The following is a 17,511-nucleotide window of genomic DNA, read 5'->3' as shown; positions in this document are numbered from 1 at the left end:
GACTGATTTACACATGGTAAGACATTAGGAGTAATGATGACAAATGAGAGAAAAAACAAACAAACACAATTTGTGCATTAAATATCTACAACACAGTGTTCATTCTACCACTGAAAGGTGCTGAAAGGAATCCATCACAGTATTAAACTATGGGGACTTTGCTGCTAGTTTCCACCTTTGTAACCACTGCTGAAAAGTCAGTCCTCCTTTACTGACCTCGGGAAGGACATGCTGGGCTGGCCTTTCCCACCTACAACACACAAAACAGGGACGTTAACTAGAGAATGAGACGCTGGACTACTGAGCAAGGGCATGAATGGAAAATAATTAGAGCCAATAAATTCAGTTAGATATTGGCCTCAGATGTACTAGCATGAATTTTATTTTTTTTTAATTCAAGCCATGAAGTCATTTAGAAATGGTGTAATCACCTGTCTGTAGATAGGCAAGTTGACAGTAAGGTTTAAGACTTCATTTACTACCAAAGAATTAAGAAAGCTGGTCTTTTTTGAAATAGTTTGAGCTGCAAAACTATAATTAGATGACTTAAACCACTATCAGTCAGTTTCCGTACCTGGATTAAGCTTCTACATTTAAAAAAAAGAAAAAAGTCAATAATAATCAGAATCACTGACCAGGTGTAATTTATCCATTGCATTACGGAGACCAGTTAAAAATGGCAAGTACATTTATCTCTCCATAATGGACTCCAGCAACAAAAGCCTAGTCAGACAATCAATGAAAGATCATTAAAACTGCCTAAATCACTTACATTGGAAAGAAAAAACACTTACAAAAGTGTGCACGAATAATCTTAGTATTGTCTAAAGGTTAAACCAGGAAGTAGTTCTAATGAGTGTTTAAAACATGCTCTTTTAGTGATAACTCGTCCATTCACTTGCAGATGTTGTTCAGGTAACCGTATCACTCTAGGTAATTCCCAGATCTCAATTTGTAAAAATACACCCAGATTAGAAAGGAGAAATCTCGATTAAGCAGCAATTAAAATGATAACAGGTTATCGGTTTAAAAGATGCGTCTCACCAATAAGAGATGGCGGTTTTGACTTGGTCCCCATAAGAAAGGCCCTGTGCACAGCGGTGAGTGAGCCCTCGGACTCTTGGTACCAAAGACTTAAGAAGCTTTTGGTCCTCCTCCATGACTCTGGACAGGAGAGCTAAGAGTGCAGACAGACAGCAGTATGTTACTAAAAATCCACTGAGCATTTTATTTTTTGAGGAAATTTCTCAACATATTAAGTACGTGTACACCAAACACTGCCCTCATTTGTGTTTAAACCAAATGCTTTAAATCTCTTATCTCCCGATAAGTTCTCCTGGTTACCCTTTTGATCAGATGCCTCCAGCTGATCCGCTTCCTTCTTTATCTTCTGCAGAGTGGCAGAGTGAAGCTGAAGTAACTGACGAAGAAAACGCAGCTCAAGCTGTTGTGAGCGAGATCGGGAACACAACTCCTCCGGAGCCTGAAGTCGGGTGTGAAAGTCAAAAAAGTTACTAATATGCAATATATGAGGAAAAATAAAACAGTGAAAAAGGACACCTCCCAGCAGCTTTGGTACATGGAACTCTATTTTCCTTCTGCTCAGTGAAACTGACTTTCAAAGATGCAATTTTTATCATCCCTGGTTGTGAGGGGTTCAGCATCGATCAATGACCGTCCGTTACAATCACTTAGGCCACATTTAAGAATTGGCTGCAAACACTGATTTTGTAGAAAATGATTTGAGAAAGATCCACAGGAAACATAAGTGATGTTAGGATAGTGAGACGGTCACTAAGTCCCTTTAGAAGATTTCTTTGGAGGCCATTACCCAGGCAGCATGACTGAATAAACTGTTTGTTTTAGTGACTGAAATTACAATTTGAATATTTTAAAATAATACAACACAAAATCATGATGTCACCAGTTCAGAACAATGCTCCACTGACTAACATCTACTTTTACTGAAGCAAATGACTCAGTCACACTAAAGCAAGATCATCATAGCAACCTCCTTTCAGCAAAGGAAGGAAGGAAGGAAGAATGAAGTGGTTGCCCAGTGACTGCATTGAATGTTTTTAGCGTTCAGCAACCAACTCCAACTGGACGCCCTGAGTTTGAGTGTGCAACACTTCCAAACTCTGGCAACCACCTTCAATCACAAGGCGACTGCAAAGGTTGTCTGCAAATAATCGGTGTCTAATTTACGAACACGGACAGTCTGCCTGAACGATGCAATCATTCGGAGTCAGCTGAACAGAAGAGCTCGTCTGCAGAGCGTTCAGAGGAGCCTATCAGGTCCAGTTTCACTGCGTGTTATACCTGTATAACCATGCACGTGACAAATAAAGAATCTTGAATCTTCATTTGTAAGAGACGACTCCAACTGCCTGTCGATTTGCAATAAACAACTGACCTGCAGTAACTACGTCGCAATTTGTGAAAGAATGTTTTAAACCTATGAGTTTCTGGCTGGGCTCTCAATGCAAGTAATTAAATGAATTTCTGTGGTATTTAGATGGTAAGGGAGGGACACAGATTTGCAATTTTCACTAATTAATCACCATATCATCACAAACAGATTGCAACTGTAGCAAAACATGAGCGTGAGAGCGAGCCGAATCAAAGAGAAAACAGTAAAACTGCAATACTTTACATATTATATGCCAGAACTCACCTTGTACAGAGGGAATGCCAGACTCTGACACACGCTGCTGAAGGTCGGGGACCGCAAGCGATGGATGGACAACCACGATGCAGGAATTCGTTGCATACTAAACAAAACAAAATGGAATTATATTTCTGGTCAGCGAATGTCACCGCTGGACAAGGACAACAATTAAATATGTTTTTGTTTTGATTCACTGCAGCTGGGCCCACAGATGTACCACCAACAAGGCAAATAGAGGGATACCAAGCAACATGCTCATACCCTTCGATAGTTCTGCGGTCCAGTGAAAGAAGTGAAACTGTTCCCATCTGTCTGGCCTCCTTAGACACAGCGTTCCTTAGACTGTTGGCTGCAGTGGTCACATCTTCAAACTGTGCCACTAGTTTTGCCTGGATGAATTCCTCTAACTGAGACAAAACACAAAGATTAAAATCCTCAGAGTGCTACAAAAAAAACCCCATAAGAATTAAATTTTAGTCACTCTCGTTTTTCACCCCAGACTGAAGCCTCTCATCAAACATATTTAACTGTCATTGATCCTGACCTCTCTGTGAAGATGAATCAGCTGCGTCTTGGCTGTCGAGTTCCCCTTAATCAGACCTCTGATCTGCTCTTGTCTGAGAAGCTATAAAAACAAGAAAGCAGAACATGATTATTTTTATGATCAGAATCAGAAAGGGTTTTATTGCCAAATGTTGAGCAGGTTTACAACATTAGGAAATTGCTGCGATGATGTGACAAATGCTGACAAAAAGTCAGTCTCCTCACACCTAGCAACCATCTAGACCACAGATCTACAATATATAATCCATGTAGAAAATATTTCATCCCAAAATATTGTCTGTCAACTCTCACCACTAGTTGTCTGAAGTCCAGTATGCTCTGCCACTGCCTGCGAAGGCTTCTTAGCGCCTCCTGTCGACTTTGGGCATGTTGGTCAAGTTGGATGCAGCGGTCTCTGATATAATCCCTGGCGGCTGCCTGCATCACACACTGCAGTTCCACCTCGAGAGCTGATCTAACAGTTCAGAGCGCAAGGAAAATAAAAAGCATGTAGAAGACGAGACAAAATTATTGCCTCTAAAGATATTACCACTAATTAAAATGAGCTCACATAGCTGTTTTCAAACAGGATGTAAATACAAAGTTTAAAAACATTGTAACGTTCAGATAACAACAACAACAATAACAGTGGCTGTTTGTTGCCCCCCCCACACACACACAGAAACCCAACTCCCAAGGTGCAGTACTGCAAAAAAAACATGAAATGTATGGCAAAGGCAGAGAGTGAATTGGAATGAACTTACAGTGCCAAGGAATCATCCTGGAGCTCATCTCTAATACTGGACACCTCGAGCTCAGCGTCCTTCTTACGGGTTTGCAGCTGGTTTTTGAGCTGCTGGACTCTGGAGCGAGTCTGGGCCAGTTCCACCAAGTTCTGCTCCACTTCTTCCCAAGCAGCCTGCAGCAACAATCACATGCGGGTCTATGCATGAAAAGTTACCAATCGCAGATTCCAGGAAAAAGAAAGAGATGATCATGGTTCGATCAAGATTTTATGTATCAGGACATAATGTGTGAAAAAATAAGTCCACTCTTACTGCTTCTGTTTATTTCATTCACTGATCATCAGCAAATGTGACATTGTTGTTAAAGCTGGTTCTACAAGCTACTGAATCATATGGTGTGTTTAACCTTTGACACTGTTTCTGCATTTTGGATTAGTTTTTGTTAAATCAACAATGATATGGTTTAATATGACATGTGCTATTGTTTGTATTTACCTCATTTTAAGACCAGATTATCTTTATTATGTCCTGATATGTAAACTGTTAGAATTAACAGGGGGTGTGCTATTTTTCATCATGATGGTATGAACATGGTTTTGTCTGCGTTACTATTGGTATACTGCAATGTGACCGCACCTCTAAGAGGGTTTTAACTGGTGGCAACTCATTTTCCTCTTCTGCTGACATATCCAGAAGGTGATCGCTTTCATAGCGGAACCTGCATGTCAAAAAATAAATAAATACATTTTTAAAATGCATTACACTGGAAATCTGGAAGCATAACATGAAATGAAAGATCCCAGTCACTGCCTTACTGCAGAGCTGTTACATCCCGTGTCACGTCCAGAGACGACAGTTTCTCCTCCAATACCTTCTGCTCTCTTGAAGCCAAATACTGCAGTGCTGATAGAACATGGTTTGGAGGGTAAGTACCCAACACGTTCTGGTGACACAACAAGCAACAGCGTGTTAATGCAAAGTCAAAATTAAAGACAGTGTTAACACAAATACAAAAATATTTTGTAAAATCAGACACAAACACACCAACCTCAACAGCACTCAGCCAGTACTGGAATACAGCAGTCCGCTGCTCACGGGTCATACTACAGGGAAAACAAACAAACAAGAAACTAAATACATTTTAAAAGCTGAATAACTTAAATCGAGTACAGTCTGCGGTCCTTACTGTGTGGCTGCAGAGTGCTGTGTTTTCGATTCGCACTCTTGTAAAGACTGATAGAAGTGGACCCTGTCGTCACACAGCTCTCTCACATCGCGCTAAAGAAAGAAAACAAAAGTAATGGATGATTGCATGAAGTCAGCAGCTGATATGCTACAGTTGCCTCGGTAAGCAACTGATTCCAGATTTGTGCGAATGTTAACATTTCTCCCAGCATACATTAGGTAAGGTTAGGTGAAGTAATGTTGGGTTAACACCAGTGTGTGAATGGGTGGATGACTGGTTGGTTAAAGCACTTTGGGGTCCTTAGGGACTAGTAAAGCGCTATACAAATACAGGCCATTTACCATTTAACTGGTAACTATAAATTGGCCCCAAGTCTGAATGTCTGTCTGATGGATAGAAAACACACAGAGTCCCTCCAAAGCAGCTATATTTCTGTCTGATAAACATTCTAAATTTTAAACTTAAGTAAAATACAGATTCGGGCATGTTTTACCAGAACTTGTGCCTCTGTTGCCACTTTGACATTGAGGCTGTTGCAAGAAGATTTATCAAACAGCACTTCAATTTCTGCTTTTCTGCAATAAACACACACACAAAAAGAAAAACATGTAAAAGGCATCGCGGCTCATTTTCACTTAAAATGTATTAGTAAATGTTTTGTCTTACCTGGCCATCTGTTCCAGAGCCTGGCAGTGCACACTGATCTGTTGGACATCATCAGAAAGATCCTTGCAGCTCGAGATGCAGCGCTGCCTGAAAGCCTGAAGCAGCAGCTCTCTGCGTTGGCCGTCTTCCACCTGGGCCCAGGTTCGACTGATAGAGCTCTCTGTGTAATCACAGCAGAAAATGCAGCTATTAAACGCAAACGGCAAAATAGTAGAGAAAAACCATTTCTGCCGTTCACCCTCAACAAAAGTTAAAGAAGAAAGATCTTTTCACAGCCATGTAAATTAAGTTGAGAAAACTGATATCACCGATTCAACCTTTTCAGCACTTTGTGGTATAACTAATATATTTGAGCTGAACCTGTCACCATGTGAAATGTGTGAAAAAGATATTTTTTCAGAACTTCTCTCATTTTAACTTTAATTATTTTTTCTTTATATAAGAAAACAATCAAAGTGTAACTCAGTACCTTTTGAAACAAACATACACAACATCAGACATGTTTGCATCTAATCAAAGTAGTGACAACACATCAACTGATGATTTTGAATTGAGCATAGGTGTGAATGTGAGAATGATCGGTTGCTGTCTCTGCGTTAGTGTCCAATGTGCACTGCGTCTCACTCAGCAGGACAGGCTCCAGTCCCCTCACAACCCTGACTGGAGGAAAATTATGGCGGAATGGCTGGAAGTCCTGCCCACAGTGTATATGATGGACTAACCTTGTGTGGCCATCTGCTCCTCTGTAACACTCATCTGAGAGTCCAGGTGACTAATCTCTTCTTTCAGCTGCTCTATCTTCTTCTGGAGATCTTTACGCCTTGCAGCCTCACTCTGGCCCTCAGCCTGACAAGACTGCACACCAGTAAACACAAACAAAGCTTTTACAGACACTCCACTTTGTGAAGCGCAATCACTAACAATTAAACTAAATTATAACTGCTGGGGAAAAGAAATAAGTTGCAGCCTACCTCTTTGTCTTGAAGCGATTTATACCTAATAACAATGTCAAGGATAACAGCGCAAATAAATAACAAAGAAAGGTAACATTCAGGTCCGGGAGAAATTTAAAGTCTGTTGGAAAGAAGCTGGAAGCTTTGCAAATCAAGTCAAGACCAAAAAGGATACCACTGAAGATTGCCACGCATGATCCTCACATTCCTAAAAAGACAGAAATCAGTCAGAGGTTGCAGTTTATTTTAGAAAACAGGCCATTCATACAAATGTTTTTTCTTTTGCAATGAACCAGAGTCCTGAGTAAATGTTTGAGGACAGGAAATGAGCCGTGCTCTCGTTATAATTTAGTGATCAAAAGGTTTATAAAACAAAACAAAAAGCAAGCGGGAGCAAAGTCTCACCTTTGCTGGAAAACATGCTGGGTGACATATTTCCATATCGACTTCCCCGTCCCAACACAGAGTCTGGAAAACAATCAACATTAGTTCAAGGCTAAAAAGTTAGGTAATAACATTGATGACAGGTCATATAAGTGTAGATACCTACGTTTTAAAATAGCTGTCATTAGGCAGCCTGTCCGGGGGCAGCCCAAACTCCTCTGTCGCCCAGCGTTTCAAGTCCTGAACAAGATTTCTGTCTCCCATCCTGACAAATAACAGCGGGTAACGAGCTAAAGCTAGAAACAACAACAGGAGACTATTATCATCAGCCAGCGTAGTTAGCTTAATGAGTGCACGTAATTCACAGATGTCCCTCCAACTTACCGTGCTCCCACGAAAGACGCCTCTTTAATTCAATAAAAACAGTTTACGGCGCTAAAACGGGAATATTGTTTAACCTAAACCTACTCAAACTTTCAAGTTCCCGCCTGTCGACAGCATTTCCGATCAACGACCACAGAGGAAGAGGAAAAAAGTACCGCCACCTGCTGGATTGGAGAGCAATTACAACTACAGCCATTTGCTGTCATCAGCACAGACTGTGCCTTAGCTTTGATTTTACACAAACATCTCACATAATGAAAATCATGTAATGATCCAGAAGCCAATATTCATTTTTTTAAAACGTGGAGATAATTTAAAAGATGTTGTTTGTCATGTTATTTATTGCACTGTTCAACCCCAAAATCTGATCTGCTACTCACATGACTTCTAATCAGGGACATTTGGTATATATACACATGCTCATGACAACCTGCTGAAGTTCAACCCAAGCATCAGAATGGAGACGAAAGGTGATTTAAGTGACTTTGAATTTGCCGTGTTGATGTCAGAGGTCAAGGGAATACAACTCGTTTCACTCAAGGGATGCAGAAGAGCACCTTTGAATGCAGATGAGTTAGAGCAGCAGAAGACCATACTTTGTGCCTATCAGCCAGGAACAGGAAATTGAGGCTTTAATTCATACTGGCTCATCAAACGTGAACAACAAAAGCTCGGTAAAACTTTGTCCGGTCTGATCAGGCTCAATTTTTGCTTTCACATTCACACGGTAAAGAGTTTGGTGCAAACAACATGAAAGCATGGCATCGCCCTGCCCCGTGCAAGTGGTTCAGGCTGGTTGATGGTGGTGTGAGGAATATCATCTCGGCACACTGGGTCCAGAAGTATCAGTTGTGCATCACTTAAATGCGACAGCCTACCCGAGTTCTGCTGCTGACCATATTCCCTTATGACCACAGTGTACTCATCTTCTGATGGTTGCGTCTGGGGAGGATAACGCGCCACATCACAAAACTCGAATGATCTAAAACTGTTTGGTTGTTTTTTCTTAAACACTGCAACAAGTTTACCAGAATCTCTGAGGAATGTTTCCAGCAGCTTGTTCAATTTATGCCGCGAAGAAATTATAACAATTCTGAATGCACTGGCGGGTTTTCCATCCACGCTGTACAAGTTGTGAAAAATAAATAAATAAACACAAAGTCAGAAAGTGGCTCCTGAGTATCTTTTATTTGTTTTACTGCAAATAATCAGCAATTCAGTAGACGTCTAAATGCACAGCATTAGACTTTGTGTACTCAGTCACCTCCTCTCAACCACAGTCCAAAGGTCACAATAACCATGGTGCTTGTTTTTTTATTTATTCATAGTATAATGTCATTAAATCACTCCAAACCTCCATCCTATGAACAATGGTGTAAAAATAAGTCTCTGAATGTCTTTTGTATAATAAGTGTGTTAAATAAATTAAATCTGAGGTAAACAAAACACATTTCAGATGATACCAATATTCTTAAGGCTTGTGATTTCTACTTTTGTATACTGACAAAAAAGAAAGAAAAAAAACCCACCCACTTTTACATTTTTTAAGCATACAATACAAATAATACACTCACAGCAGGTGCAAAAGAATTTTTCACACAATTTTAAAAAATAAAAATAAAACTAGGTGTTGCTGTCATTCCCTTTGTGAAAAGAAAACTCACAATAAGCCTCTGATTGTACTTTATGTCTTTAGCACCGGGCGGCTGAGCTATCCGCCGATGATGGCAGGATTTTATTTCTTTAAAAAAAAAAAAAAAAAAAAAAAAGGTGCTTAAAGTCACCGTATCCTCTTGAAGAGATTTAAAACTGATACAGATTCCTGAAACAAAAAATGAAGAAACTTGGTTAATGTTTTCAGCGGGTATTAAAATGGGCGGGGTTTGTTGTCGATGCTTTCTCACCTTTGTCGAGCGCGTTTTATTGAAAACGTTCCAGAAGCGTAAAGTCTCGTCTCCAGCTCCCGTCACGATCGCCTCACCGTCTGGAGACATGGCCTAGAGAGTACAACAAGTCATTCGAATTTTATCTCAATAATGTTCTTATTTAAAGTAAAGCGCTATATAAATACAGGCCATTTATATTATCAGTGGAGAGAAAAAAAACCCAGACTGACCAGGTAGAGCACTCGGTAGGAGTGTCCTGTAAGCTTGGCCACCTGAGTGAGAGCTGGATATTTCCACACCAAGATTTGATTCTGAGAGTATCCGTGGGTGCTTACCTGAAAAAGAAAAGCATTTGTTTGCTTTTTGTTGTTTTTAACAGCGAACTCCAGTTCATGTATGTGTGATGGACCGAGCTGAAAAAGCAGGAGTCGCAGGAATGATCCGAAAATGGGTTTTCATTTATTTACAAACAGTAAATGTTGACCTCATGAAAGAAGTCAAAGAAACAGTGAACTGTGACCTCAACAAACCAAACAAACATGAGTGACCTAAACAGGAAATGACACACATATAATGGCTGATCAGACCACTATGACACAACAGAAGTAAACAAACCACAAAACGATGCAGCACAGTCCAGTTTGTTAATAAACTAAACACCAAAGAAGAAAATCAAAACTAAACCCTAAACTCAAACATTTAACTAAAGAAAACACACTTTCTCCCCCTTCAGCAGGAGGTGGTGGTGCGGTCCAATCATCCCCTCTCTGCATTTCACTGCTTTAAACGCCACCTTTTGTTTCCTTTACCTGTTTCTTACCTGCCACGATCGGTGAGGGAGGCCAGACAAAGACTATACAAAAATCAAACCAAGAATCAGAAATAAATTGGTATAAATACATAAGCAAACTAAATGTGCGCGCTTACAAACAAATGTATCCAAACCAAACAATAAACTTACTGCAAACTGAAGTGTGTTATTATTATTAATGAAGAAATAAAGAATACATCAGAGTTACCGACTTTTAGAGTGCAGTCATGGGTGTGGCCATCACAGTATGTAAAGGCGATATAGCTGAATTAACAGCGAGCTTAATCTCTGAAAACCTCTTCTTTCTTTCGGGGTCGCCACAGCAGATCATCTGCCTCATCTCAGCCTATCCCCAGCATCCTCTGTCGCACCAACCCTCTGCATTTCCTCCTTCACTGCATCCACGAACCTTCTCTGTAGTCTTCCACTACCCTTCCCTCTGCACAGGTCCAAACCATTATGTTACCGTTTTATGGGGTAACTGTTGAACCCATTCTCCATAACGGATAACCTTTGTGTCAAGCTCGGATCACAAATTCAAAATGTCATTAAAAGGGCTGGAAAGATGATTAGCATGCTCCATCCATCTTCCCCCCAGAAGATATCTGAAGAGTCAGTGATTGAGTGGGTTGGGGGAGGATCACTAAAGATATAAATCACGTCCTTAATAATAAAGAGCATGACTGATGAAGAATAAAGTACGAGACTCCTGCCTGACAGAATCTGTCATCCTGCTCATCACTAATACAAAATGATTAATCTCTTTATCTGTGTATTTAAAGTTCACATTAAATCAAACATGACAGTTACCTTATGTGACAGTAAGACTCACCTACCTGCCAGTTTTGGGTCCAGCAACGACAAATCAGTAATTTTGCAGCTATTCTTAATTCTGAAGTTTGTCATTTTCAATAAAACACACAAAACAGGATTCATTCTGCACTCGTAGGTTTACGCTAATTTTACATGCAACGAAACAGAGTTGAGTTTTAATCTCCCTCACTCATGATTATAGAGCTGAGGTCGATCCATGCAGAAGCCCCTGGAGCTGGCCAATCAGAACAGCTCTGTACATGTATCCAATCGACTTCAGAAAATGCTCTTAACTAGGGATGGGTACCGGTATCCGTTGCCATAATGACATAAACGGTAGTAACCAGACCGAAAAGCAGCGCACATTTCAGTGCTTTATTTTGGTGCTTTTTTCCCCTGAGATGTCACACACTTTGGATTCTAGCCAATCATTTTACCTTTCCAAGGATAGTAGGCGGGGCCAGGTACGTACGTTCTTTTAGAGCAGAGCTACAGATTAAAAATGTCCAAGGCGAAGCGGTCAAAGTCTGGCTGTACTTCACAGCAAAAGATGCAAACTCAGCAGCAACAAGTGCTTTAAGCTGATACTGTGATACTGTCAAAGGAGGTGACTCCTCGAATCTGATGAAACACCTGGAGACGTATAGCATTTTGTTAAAAGCCGAGAAATGCACCGTATTTGATAGCTTGCTGCGAGACCTCACACCGAGCACATCTACTGCGGGTGTGGTGCCTGTTATCGGACCCGGAGTTAGCAACATTCCCCAAAAACACAAAGAGGAGAGTCCTGGCCCCTAGCCCTGCCAGTGTAGCAGAAATGATGACGGATGATGATGCAGCAGCAGCCGTTCTTCTCTGCGTGAGTAGCTAATTTACGTTGAGTAGGCTAACCACGTTATTACATTAATACACGTAAGGTGAACTAGCAAACATCATCATAGCTACATGCGGCTGTCTTCTTGTTTGATGGCAGATACTCCCTTCACCCTGGCCAAAAAGGCTAAAATGACCAAAGAAAAAGTGGGAAACAGCTGAACATGAGAGGTTTGTGTTTTTTTTCCATTGCTTAAGCACTGCTTCCAGCCAAGAGTGATGCCATATATGCCCCAAAACTGCAGAAAAAAAAAACATGAGAGGTTTTTGGACAAAGTTTGTGTTTTCCGTTCTTTAAGCACCGTTTAAGCACCGGCACCGTTTCAAAAGTACCGGTTTGGCACCGGTATTGGATAAAACCTAAACAATACCCATCCCTACTCTTAACGCATCGCTGCTGACCTACATTTTTAATCAGTGTCTTCACAATTACAAATGGTAATAAATCCGCGGACAGCACATCCACTGTGCATGTGGGGTCTCTTACCAGCTCATTAGCATGTTTGGACCAGGCCAGGTTGCAGACCTGAGAGCCGGTGTCCATGCACTGCAGCGGCTGTGATGTCAGGGTATTCCAAAATCTAATGCAGCGGTCGGCGGTGCCGCCGCCCGAGGCCAGCAGGCCGTGCTGATGGGGGGACCAGGCGATGGCTTTAACTGCAGCCAGGTGATCGATGTACGTCTGCATGGGACTGAGCGACGAGTGGTTCCACACCAACAGCTAAGACCACAAATCGAACACATCATCAGTGAGCAAAGCAAATCCGTACAGTCTTTGTGGTTGATTAAATATCAATATCATCATAAAAAACAAAACTACCTTGTTGTCATTTCCACCAGAGGCGAGCAGCTGATGGTCAGTGCTCCACTTCAAACCGCACACTTCCTGTCTGTGTCCCTGCAGGCGCCTCTCTGACTGCAGCGGAGGCGTCCGCGCGTCTCGCTGGAGGATCATACGATCTCGGCTTCCCGAAGACAACTGGTCGGCGTTCCAAGCCAGAGCTCCTGTAATCAGAGTAACTTTAACTTAAGCCTCAGCTTAGACAGTCTTAGTTGCTCCGCTTGAATGACCTCCAAGATGTCTCAACTTTATCCTGGCTGATTTTTCAAGTATTCCTTTAGGATCATTTCTGAAGCCACGATCACACTAACTCACCAACTCTGGCTGTGTGGCCCTCCAAGGCAAAAAGCTTTTTGCCAGCAGCAGCATCCCAGATCTGAACATAGCCTTTGTGAGTTCCCACGGCTACAAGGTTACCCTAAAACAAAGTGCAAAGCATCTTCTTAATAACAAAAAACAACTAACAGGTTTCTTTGACAGTAGTCTGCTACGTGTACTTACCCTTTCAGACCATCCGACCGATGTGACAGAGTCGCCCTCTACTGACAAATCGCACAGTCTGGTCACCTGAGGACACTTAGCTAGTGAGTCACTGTTGCACAGCACAGCAACAACAAACAGAAATTTACACTCCAGTATCGGTACCTGGCTGGTGCATGCGCTCCACAGGTAAACACACGTGCCCAGCCCCACACTGAGCATATTGAGAGCCGACCAGTCCACCAGGTTAAGATAAAAGTCATCCTGCAGCTCTGGAGCATCCAGGACTTTAAAGGGAATCTTGGAGATCTTGCGAGTTGGCTTCCTTGGTGAACGCAACAACTTCTGACTGCAACAGGAAGTTCAGGTATAACGTGACTCCAAAGTGCAGGGATGATCTCAAACTTTAGAGCTCAAACAGCGCTCTTACCTTTTATTGCTGACGGGTGATAACGAGTAGGGAGAGACGTTGGCGCCGTCTTCTGATGACAAGCTTTTGGTGTTGAGCGAGTACTGAAAAGTAAAGGTGCATCATTAGAGCAAACAGAGGTCTGATCAGAGCACAAACATGGATGACCGAGAGAATCTGAGACTTCCATACAGAGAAGAGACTCCTCTTCTCGGGCGGGGACGATTGCAGACGTCTGTCCTCCGTCTGGGGATCTTGGATCTTTTCTATTCCTGCTCCCAACAGCTCATTCTTCAGCAAAGCAGAGTAGGCCAGCCCGTCTGCTACAGCGACGACAGCAGTGATATTTGATTCATGTGCAGGTATAAAAGAATAACAAGGAAACAGCAAAATTTAGACAATTTCAAAACATATTCACCTTTGATATTGTCAGAAGAGGCATCCTTTGTTTTTTTGTTCACAGTCGGTGACTTCTCATTTTCCTGCACATAAATCATAAAGATTATTGATCAATTTATAACATTTACACTGTAAATTATTTCACACAACAAACCAAGCAATCATCATTCAAGGGTTCGCCTTCATTTTTACCATTTTAAACATTTGGAAAACAAACATCACAACTTTAGAAAATATGAAACAGTAAATCTGAGTCTTCCCTCCATAACCCGAACCAGCCGACTTACACGACTATTTAATTTCCACTAATTCATGAAGTTGCTGTCAAAGCCCAGAGAAGAGCGACCTCACCAGCTGTGGACACTGAGACAGTTTCCCTACTGTCGGCTATTTTCGCTGCTTAAATAAAACACAGAAGTGCTCTGAGATGCTCTTTCAAGAATTTTAAAGACTTAAAGTGACAAAACAAAACAAAAAAAATTTCCACAACATCAGAATTAGAACTTGAACCACTGGGTGTGTCCACACAGCTCTCTTACAAAAACCCAAAACTTAAAACACAGCCTCACGTTGATCCTGTGAAAGTTGATATTCCAGTTTGCCCCCGCTCTGGTAGGTATGAATCGGTCTCCAAGCTTAGTGGGCGAGGACAGTGGTGAGCCGGCGGGTGTCCGACTGTTCTGCAGTTTCTGCAACACAAACATTTATCATTAAGTATGTACGTTTATGAACACAGAGGTTTGTTAGTGATTACGTCATCTAAGATCTAACTTAATAATGTCACACATTCAGCACTGATGCACATCTTTATTAAGTTCCCATACTACAGCCAATGTGGTTACAATATCGGAGTAGATAAAAGAATAATTCTCTACAAGGAATAAATTAATAAAGCAAATTTCAAATCAGATGAAGGGATGGAAAAAATGACACTTTATCATATTATTAATGATGAAAACTAGGAAGAGGAGGAGAAACTAAGCGAACGACTCACAAAGATGTCATTCTCGGTGTTAATTTGGCGTAGGAGGCGATGTTCATAGTCGGGATCCATCCTGGACCCTGAACCCTCAACCGCAGAGTGGGAGGACACAGCTGTGCAATACAAACAAGGGAGTTAATAAATAAGCAAGCAGTTTAATCGAGACAATGTAAAAGTCATCCCATTGTGATAACACTTTCTTTGCAACCACAATCTTTGCCTAAAAGTTTTTATGGACCAAGTTTTGGATATATAAAATGAACGCTGTGAAATTTTTGTGTTTTAAGATATTTAGATTTTACAATAGTCCACCCCCCATCATAAAAAATAAATCAAGATATGTAATTTGTTACCAACACATCAAAAAAAAAAATCAGGCAGTCCTACAGAGTACCATCTGAAAACTCTAGGATGGCGTTTTATTTGTATCACACTATGTGCTGACATTTTTGTTTTTGTCATATTTACTCAACCAGCATCACAGTTGAGTAAAAATATGGAGATTTTGATGAAGAATTTAAAGTTAAAAGTGTTTTACATGTTTTATTTTGCATTACTGTGAAGTTTGACTTTATACTGTTTGGAAATGATCACTCTTTTGCAACATGAATGTATTAGTTTGTGCTCAAACACGGGACTTCACAGGACCGCTTTGACACTTTTAAAGTACCCGTTCCTAACTAGTGGTTCATTTTTATGGTAAGAAAGCCCAAAGGATACATCAGACTTTTATCTTTAATACTTTTTGAGCTGTCCAAGTTCAAACATTGCCTCAGATTTCAAAGTGTGAACAAACCTGCTGGAAACCCCATTTTTCTAATAAAATTATCTAGAAAAGCATCTTATAAAAGCTTTAAACTTCACAGAAATCTGTATATATTAATACAATTTGGAGCATAAAACTTTTAGGTAAATCTGGGATGGTCGAGCAGGAGGACCATGAGAATTATATTGTGCCCACTTTTGTTGCTTTATGTCTGTGAAGGTTCTCAGTCATCGTAGTCTAAGGAGCTTGGAAAGAAAAGCGTCTGCACTTCTTTAAGTTGCTTAAAGTTCAGAACTGAAGAAGCTTCTCGGATGAGAGGTGAGACGTCTTCAAGCAACTTAAAGAAGTCCAGACGCTTGTCTTTCCAAGCTCCTTTGGCCTTTTGTTGCTTTGTTTCGTTTTTGTGGTCACATTTTAGGTGGACGCAGAAAATTAGAGTAAAGACGGGGTGTTTTTCTGATTTAAGTTTTAAAATGATAAAAGCAAGAAGTTGTTTTTTAAAAAAAAATGTTGTTAAGTCGCCATCTTGAAGTTGTAGCAGGCTAAAAGCAGCAGTTTCAGTGCTCACCTGCTAACTGCACTGCAAAACAAATCGATTACTCAACTTTAAATAAGCAGAACATTTAGCCCCAACTACACCGAATCAGTGCTAGTTTCAAAAGCACTAATTACCTCAGAGTAACAGCACAACTCATTATTAACCAGTTACGAGAATCTAACATGCTTCCGAGATTCATTTGTAGCTAAATGTCTTCAAAGACGCTTATTTGTGCTAAATTAGAAGCAGCCTATGATAACTACCGTTAGCTTACTTAGCTAAGGGCTATCCGCTCATATTTGTCGGGACAGCATACCTAAAACGAGCCAGCTCCGGCAGACCACCTCCGGACAGAAACAGCGGGGGCAGACGATCCGGACCGGCTATTTAAAACCATTCAGGCTCAGGTGCGGCTTGTTGTTTAGCTGAGGTCTACGTAACATTGCATTGTGGGAGTTTTGTGTCACTCCGGTGACGTACATCATAACACGGAAGTGTCCATATTTATTGCTGCAAGCAGGATGCTGTAAGGTGGGATACTGGAGCCAACTACCGGGAAAAAGAAGTGTTTTAAAAGTAGTGATCGTGGATAAAGACTGACACGGTTAGGATGTTATATTTATCCCAATATCTGTGCTACAGTTAAAGTGATGTCATAAATTAGTCTCACCAAATGGTCCAAAATATTAAAGGGGAAGCAGTTTAACATCAACATGAGTCGTGCTGGGAACTTCTGATGCAGCAGCTCAAACTTAAATAAAACCATTAAAAGCGAACACCTCCTGCCATTGTGTTTCAGTTACCTGTAATACCCACGTTTCAAGTATAGAGGGAGCACTCGACCCATAGCTGGATAGATGCTCACGGCATACATCTTTAGAAGAACAGAACAGAATAAATAGCCACTTTATTGTCATTCAGCACACACACCAGTTAGTGCACATCAGAATATCATTTTGGTGCTTTTATTCACCATTGATTGTACAATATAAATAACAAATAAATCTAAATCTAGGGTATGAAAAGAATCTATGCACACTTAAGAATATAAGAGAAATTTATATACATTATTTAAAAAAGAAAAGAAGAAAACTTGCACAGAATACTGGGAAAATAAAACAAAAAACATACGTTGCACAGCAAAAATAACAGTATTTAATAACTTAATAACTTCTGATAT

The 17,511-nt window shown here is 40.8% G+C and overlaps 2 protein-coding genes across 3 annotated transcripts; both read right to left on the bottom strand.

Annotated features, from left to right (window-relative positions):
• Nucleotides 1–22: 22 nt before the first annotated feature.
• On the bottom strand, nt 23–7,676 carry haus5 (HAUS augmin-like complex, subunit 5). Its single transcript, XM_082523152.1, has 20 exons — nt 7,534–7,676; nt 7,316–7,445; nt 7,171–7,233; nt 6,941–6,973; nt 6,784–6,808; nt 6,535–6,667; nt 5,813–5,972; nt 5,640–5,721; nt 5,147–5,238; nt 5,009–5,063; nt 4,776–4,903; nt 4,597–4,678; nt 3,979–4,133; nt 3,527–3,689; nt 3,216–3,296; nt 2,933–3,078; nt 2,678–2,774; nt 1,345–1,483; nt 1,045–1,177; nt 23–250 (listed from the first exon to the last, which is right to left on the bottom strand). The coding sequence occupies exons 2-20, from the start codon at nt 7,411–7,413 to the stop codon at nt 148–150; spliced, it is 1,968 nt and encodes a 655-aa protein (XP_082379278.1). The 5' UTR covers nt 7,414–7,445; nt 7,534–7,676; the 3' UTR covers nt 23–147.
• A 1,025-nt stretch (nt 7,677–8,701) lies between these two features.
• On the bottom strand, nt 8,702–16,781 carry LOC309701300 (fizzy-related protein homolog). Of its 2 annotated transcripts, none has more exons than XM_082525399.1 (14): nt 16,648–16,781; nt 15,040–15,140; nt 14,615–14,734; nt 14,065–14,128; nt 13,839–13,969; nt 13,668–13,750; nt 13,403–13,586; nt 13,259–13,324; nt 13,073–13,175; nt 12,737–12,921; nt 12,404–12,637; nt 9,650–9,754; nt 9,438–9,530; nt 8,702–9,355 (listed from the first exon to the last, which is right to left on the bottom strand). In XM_082525399.1, the coding sequence occupies exons 2-14, from the start codon at nt 15,097–15,099 to the stop codon at nt 9,314–9,316; spliced, it is 1,470 nt and encodes a 489-aa protein (XP_082381525.1). In that variant the 5' UTR covers nt 15,100–15,140; nt 16,648–16,781; the 3' UTR covers nt 8,702–9,313. The 2 variants fall into 2 exon arrangements, with proteins under 2 accessions (XP_082381525.1, XP_082381526.1); XM_082525400.1 differs by having other exon boundaries at nt 13,839–13,966.
• Nucleotides 16,782–17,511: the final 730 nt, after the last annotated feature.

This window comes from Aulonocara stuartgranti (genome assembly GCF_965226115.1).
Source record: "Aulonocara stuartgranti genome assembly, chromosome: 23".
Taxonomy (NCBI): Eukaryota; Metazoa; Chordata; class Actinopteri; order Cichliformes; family Cichlidae; genus Aulonocara; species Aulonocara stuartgranti.
The sequence above is the reverse complement of the archived record's forward strand: the minus strand, read 5'-3'. Positions and strand labels throughout refer to the sequence as shown.

Coding starts and splice junctions, on each gene's coding strand:
- haus5 (XM_082523152.1), bottom strand. CDS start 7,413: ATGGGAGACAGAAATCTTGTTCAGGACTTGAAACGCTGGGCGACAGAG. Junction 5,973..6,534: donor GGAGCAGATGGCCACACAAG/GTTAGTCCATCA, acceptor GTGATTACACAG/AGAGCTCTATCAGTCGAACC. Junction 3,690..3,978: donor CAGGATGATTCCTTGGCACT/GTAAGTTCATTC, acceptor CTGAACTGTTAG/ATCAGCTCTCGAGGTGGAAC.
- LOC309701300 (XM_082525399.1), bottom strand. CDS start 15,099: ATGGATCCCGACTATGAACATCGCCTCCTACGCCAAATTAACACCGAG. Junction 14,129..14,614: donor TCAACTTTCACAGGATCAAC/GTGAGGCTGTGT, acceptor ATTTATGTGCAG/GAAAATGAGAAGTCACCGAC. Junction 12,638..12,736: donor CTGGTGGAAATGACAACAAG/GTAGTTTTGTTT, acceptor TTGTGGTCTTAG/CTGTTGGTGTGGAACCACTC.